Raw genomic sequence first — 6,574 nt, forward strand, 5'->3', positions numbered from 1 at the left:
ATTCCTGAATTTTTCTTCTCGGTCAGATGTTCTTTTACAAATAAACAGTGTGAATTAATTCAAAGTGTTCAAATTTCATCCTTTCTGTGTTTTAGAGGATGTTAGTAGGACTAAAGAGAATTTTAGACCACTCAGATGTACTGTACAGTCCATGCGCATGAGAAGCTGTGCAGAACATCGAAATGTATGGGTTTTCATTTGATAAATACGAGTAGCATATTAGGCACATTAGGTATAAGATTAAGATGAAGCTGAATGTGTGCATATTGTGAATTAATTTAATAAATGTGGTAACTTGACATTCCTGGAAGCCTTTTAGTAAAATAAAGATTTTCAAATGCATTACTTTATAATAAATTGTAGTTAATTCTCCATTTTTTCTTTGTTCTTTATTCACCCTTTAAATTGTTTAATGAAAAGGACCATTACATTTCATTTGATGCTGATGACCAGTATCATGAGGTGAGTGGGCGGAGCTTCACTGCGTTCCACAGGGCATTTAGGACGGATGGCATTTCCACTACAAAGGGCCTGTCACCTGTCCCAATACCTGCACTAGTGGTCTTGGCCACTTGAGAGTGCGTGCACGTGACAGGAAGCAAGTGCGCAAGACAGGTCTGAAAAATGGCAAAGCTCAGTGCCCTTAACACACACTAAATCCACACGTGCCCTGAAATCACAAGAAGTCGAGGAAAACTTTGCAGTGCAAATAAATTTAATTAGATATTACATATAATTTGTGTAAAACAAAGTGTTGAACATTTCATTGGTACAGAGATGAGTGTATGTATTTTATAAAATGTTTACAACTGCTTTTTATCATTTATTTAAAAGCAACACAATGAAACTGTCATAGGGACTACTGAACAGAAATTAATAAATTAATTTTAAAGTGCAAAGAATTAAATGTACAAAATGTGTAAATAAAGCTCAGTAAAGACTTTACTAAAGCAATAAGCCCCAAGAAGCCGTGGTTTACAGTGAATGTATAAGAGCTAAGGGGCATGTTTGTAGAGTAATTTACAACAGCTTCGAACATGGCTCAGCCAATCAGAATCAAGGACCAGAACTATCCGTTTTATAATTGCATTATTATACATTATACACGCTATGTATATTGATTTTTAAAATACAAAAAAAACCCCAGCCGCATGCTTGTGCAAACTCATTTACAAGGCATTTTAAAGAGGAAGTAACATGACAAGAGGAAGGATGCATTTTATACATTGTTACTTGTGTGCTGCTTCTGCAGTTCGAAAACTAAAGCTTCTGAGAACATTGTGGAGGGGTTGACTTGAGAAAACGGTAAGAAGCTCTCTCTCTTTAGTGCCATATCCATATGTCCTATAGCAGGCAATGTATAGTTTGTTTACAAATGCTAAATGCTAAAGTAAAGTTTTTTTCTTTTTTTTCTGTGCAGATTTGTGGAACACATTTAAAATGCAGATCATCTCAAGATGTACAATCCTCTTTATTTTGATATTAAATATGTTGTGTACAGGTATACATCTTATATTGTGTTTCTGTTGTTTTACATTTAACTTAAAATATTTATATTAAAAATGTTAAAAAGTAGATTCTATTAAAAATGCTTAAAAAAGTGCTTGTTTTATTCAAGGCCAAGAAAACAATGACTGGAACATCACCTTCAATCCACCAGAAGTTACTGCAGTTGCAGGATTATGTGCTCTCATTTCATGTACCTTCACTTATCCAGATGAAGCAAAACCTATTAATGTTCAGTGGAATGAGTGTAATAAAAAAGGTAACTGTAAGAATGAAATATTAAACTTAAGAAATGTGAAAGAAGAAAGAGTGAAAGGGAGTAAAGTGGAAAAGAAAGAAATTAAATCAGGACGGATTGAGATGCTTGAACCTGATCTGACCAAAAACAACTGCAGCATCATCGTGAAAAACATAAGAGCAGAAGATAAAAAAGAATATGTGCTCAGACTGGAGGAGTCTGGTCGAAACACATATAACCTCACAGTTAAGATCACCATCCAAGGTAACGCTTACTTATGTTTGGCAATGTTAAACAGGTCCTACGTTTTTGTCTAGTCTGATGTTCTCTTTCAGTTCTCTATTGTATTTCAGAGCTCACACTGCACACTTCTGATGTTTTAATGATTTCATAATGTTAAATGTTAGGACATCATTTCTTAAAGCAACTTTAACATATGGATGTGCTAGATTGTTATGAGCCGTTTTTTTTCTTCGTCTCAGTACAATACGCAATTAATTTGTATAATATGAATCTGTACTCAAAGAATGACTCAATTAATTATTTAGACTTTGGTAAATGTTGGCAATGTATAACATTTGTTGTGTACCTCTATTTGCAGATGAGCCTAAAATGGAGGTTCCTCTTCTCAGTGAAGGACAGGAGGCCAATCTGACATGTTCAGCTCCTTTTCCTTGTCCTGAAACTCCTCCTGAAATAACATGGAGGATCAAGACAAGAGAGGGAAACATTCCAGATGAAGCAAAACCTATTAATGTTCAGTGGAATGAGTGTAATAAAAAAGGTAACTGTAAGAATGAAATATTCAACTTAAGAAATGTGAAAGAAGAAAGAGTGAAAGGGAGTAAAGTGGAAAAGAAAGAAATTAAATCAGGACGGATTGAGATGCTTGAACCTGATCTGACCAAAAACAACTGCAGCATCATCGTGAAAAACATAAGAGCAGAAGATAAAAAAGAATATGTGCTCAGACTGGAGGAGTCTGGTCGAAACACATATAACCTCACAGTTAAGATCACCATCCAAGGTAACGCTTACTTATGTTTGGCAATGTTAAACAGGTCCTACGTTTTTGTCTAGTCTGATGCTCTCTTTCAGTTCTCTATTGTATTTCAGAGCTCACACTGCACACTTCTGATGTTTTAATGATTTCATAATGTTAAATGTTAGGACATAATTTCTTAAAGCAACTTTAACATATGGATGTGCTAGATTGTTATGAGCCGTTTTTTTCTTCGTCTCAGTACAATACGCAATTAATTTGTATAATATGAATCTGTACTCAAAGAATGACTCAATTAATTATTTAGACTTTGGTAAATGTTGGCAATGTATAACATTTGTTGTGTACCTCTATTTGCAGATGAGCCTAAAATGGAGGTTCCTCTTCTCAGTGAAGGACAGGAGGCCAATCTGACATGTTCAGCTCCTTTTCCTTGTCCTGAAACTCCTCCTGAAATAACATGGTGGATCAAGACAAGAGGGGAAAACATCACTGATCTAAAGGATAACATCATTCTGACCATCTCCAAAAGCCTTTACCTCTCAACGTTGACCTTAACTCCAACCTCTGACCTGCACAATGCCACTGTAGCATGTGAAGTGAGCTACGGAAGCAAAAACATTAATACAAGTAGGACCCTCAAAGTCATGTGTGAGTTTACAAATTTACATTTTAACTACTAGAACTACTACTAGACCAATACATAAAGTAAAATTCAGAAATGCAGCAAAATGTTCAGTTTAGAAGACTTCCATCGTCTACTCTTCTGGGATATTCAAAAAGTAGAATTTAAAAGTATTTACTGCAGTCAATATGGTGTCAAAAACAATGAAATTCCTCATTTTCAGATGTAAAGAGTCTTCAAATTCTGGGTAATGACAAAGTGACGGAAGGTGACACTCTCAGCCTGAGCTGCACTGTTGAGAGTCACCCACCATCATCTGATCCTGTATGGAGTTTCAGTGGAATCACAAATATATTCATGAACCAAACATCTACAAAATATCTCACTGCCAATGTGAGAAAGCAGCATGCTGGGGTTTACAGCTGCATGAGGACATATAGGAACAAGACATTGAATGCATCCATCACTATTGATGTCATTCGTAAGTAGAACCAGATTCCATATGAAATGTTTATAACGTAACAATGTCACAGTCTTACAACATTACAAATTACGAAATGAAAATGTATGTGTCGGCAACTGTTGAAATATTGAATTGCGACACACAGATCCTTCAAACATTTGGGAAGTTCATTGCGTCTTTGCAGAGCCAAAACATGTCTTTACTAATTATAATATCAAATTCATCACATGCTAGGTGATACAAATGAATTGAAAGTAAACAAGTCCTTCAGTCCTGGAAGTAAAAACATGCCACTGAACAACACCACAAAATCTACAGGTAATACTGAGAATTTACATACTGCAGACAATGTATGTTTATTTCAGGGCAATTATGATTTTGCCAATTAGGGCATTTTCCTTGTTTGACATCTTTGCGGGTTCTAGAACAACATTACTTTCAACCAATCAGATATTAGGAGCAGGTTTGGGACATGGTTAAGTTTAGGACCAGGGCTGGGCATTGAGGACTGAACAAAATTCTTATTAAACTATCACTTTTCTCTGATTTTAAAAGCAATTTATGATTAGACATTGTGTTAAATGTTGTTCCAAGACAAAATATTTCAGAAACATGTCCTACTTGGACAAATCTGATACTCCCATCTCTGAACAACAGGTATTTTCTATATACGTTTATAGATATTACTAACAATTCTTTGTAAATTCAAGGTATAGAAGATTTCATTAAGAATTTGAACGTCTCAACGATACTCACATTTGTGGTGGGAATGGTGTGTTCGGCGCTCATCTTCTCAATGGCTTTGTGTTGTTGGGTGTCTTGCCACAGGTAGGCCTATCATGTACTTCCTTCTTCCCCTAAATGGTGCATAAAACTTGATCAAACCACATTTGTCCTTATAGTTTATAGCGTTTATATGTTTGCTCCATGTCTCATCAGCTGAAAATCTTTTCTTAACAGAGGCAAACACAAAGTGCCAACTGCAAATCCGGACACCGAAGTCGATTTGGAGGTAAAACAGAATCAATAAGCATTATTGAATATGAATATAGGAACCGATATGTGTATATAGTATAATATTTACATTTTGTAAAGTTTAACTATCACTTTTAGTTTCAACACACTCTCATACGGAAACATCTCAGGCTGTTGTGTCAAAATGTCACTTTGGAGGATTGCATTACTTTACCCATCTTTTATGAATGTCATTGTTTACTCAACCTAATATCATTCGTAACACGTTTGATTTTTTTGTTTCTCAAAAGCCAGTGCCATAAAAATAGTTGATATACATTTATATTTGATGACATGTCACACAAGATTTAACATCAATGATGGGGCTCACAATTATGTATACAATAGTAATTGAAATAAAGTAAAACATATGTGAATGACGCAAAACATAGAATATTCAAAAATTACACTTGACAGAATCCTCTAATGACTTCTCTGCCATAAATGAATGTCAAAAGAATAAAGATATATTTTGTATGCACCAGATGGTGCAGACAGATGGAGCTCAGACTGGAACCAATGAGCAAACACCTCTTAGTGGACAGCTTAATGGAGGGAACCCAAACACGGCTGAACCGACAGACAGAGCAGAGGTAGACGAAGCAGTCGGGATGGAAGCAGGAGAGGTCGACTATGCCAGCATCGACTATTCCCTTCTAAAGGACAGAGTGCCTGAGGAGGGAGAGATGGAACCTACAGACACAGACTACGCTGAGATCAAGAGGGACAGGAGAGGAGATGGGAAGGAAAGGGAAGTCCTTCAGGATGGAGATGACCAGATTGAAACATCCAACCAGATGGATGGAGATGAGGAACTTTATTCTAACTCACAGGAGCTGAAAAGTTAAGGAACTACAGAGTCTTAACTACACCCAACAATATTACAATTTTTAAGATAATGTTTATATATTAAGTTCAGATGCTTAAGAAGAATGTATTATTTTTGAGCTTTTATGTGTCTAGCATTAATAGTTGGTGATTGCAACCATAGACTGTATAAAAACATGGACGTAGTGTCCGTGACGTCACCCGTAGTTTTCTGAAGAGTGGTTTTGAAGCTCAAAGTGGGCGGAGCGGGCCGTCGCCATCTTGGCAGCGCGTCACTCCCGGATAATCAAAAATGGGCAAAAAGGCGGGAGTTGGTTGCTGAAGCCACGCCCACCTAGCTCGACGGCAGTGTCAGTGTCATTATTTCATACACGACATAGTCGTGAGATGCAAGAAACATATGGCAAGAAATCTGTAGATGCACCCATAACAACAAAAGACAATACTTTATAGATCCTTTTCTGATATGAAGTGTATGCTGCAAATGCGAGCATTTTTGAGATCGTTTCTGTCCAGTCTGCTCGTATTATCGCGTTTAACCACAGCTGTCGTCATTTTTTTTGTCTGGCAGTGGCAGCAGATATGCGATCAAATTTCTAATTTGAGGCTATATTACGTCGATTCTGGCACCCAACATCACAACAAGATGATATTTTAAGCTCCTTATGTAGCCGAATCTGCGCTGGTTTGAATGGGCCGCCTCCAGTTTCTCCTTTGTTTTGCTGCCTCCAGCTAGCGCCGTGACGTCGGCTGACCCTGGTTACCTGTGGTTGGCAGGCCAATTCAGAAGAGAGACTCATGAATATTAATTAGACAGGCCAAAATCGACCTGTTCTCAGCAGAGCTCCTGAGAAAGGAGCTGTAAAAATATATTGAGATGGTTTTTGGTACTTATAC

The 6,574-nt window shown here is 36.9% G+C and overlaps 1 protein-coding gene across 1 annotated transcript; it reads left to right on the top strand.

The window, feature by feature from the left end:
- The first annotated feature begins 1,797 nt into the window (after nt 1-1,797).
- Nucleotides 1,798-5,878, top strand: LOC107686523 (sialic acid-binding Ig-like lectin 8). The gene is made up of 8 exons (XM_016483559.1): nt 1,798-2,008; nt 2,346-2,771; nt 3,108-3,398; nt 3,596-3,853; nt 4,070-4,222; nt 4,546-4,663; nt 4,796-4,847; nt 5,335-5,878. Exons 1-8 carry the CDS (start codon nt 1,867-1,869, stop codon nt 5,695-5,697), a joined length of 1,803 nt encoding a protein of 600 aa, XP_016339045.1. The 5' UTR covers nt 1,798-1,866; the 3' UTR covers nt 5,698-5,878.
- Nucleotides 5,879-6,574: the final 696 nt, after the last annotated feature.

Source organism: Sinocyclocheilus anshuiensis, unplaced genomic scaffold (genome assembly GCF_001515605.1).
Source record: "Sinocyclocheilus anshuiensis isolate Anshui unplaced genomic scaffold, SAMN03320099.WGS_v1.1 scaffold1146, whole genome shotgun sequence".
Lineage (NCBI taxonomy): Eukaryota > Metazoa > Chordata > Actinopteri > Cypriniformes > Cyprinidae > Sinocyclocheilus > Sinocyclocheilus anshuiensis.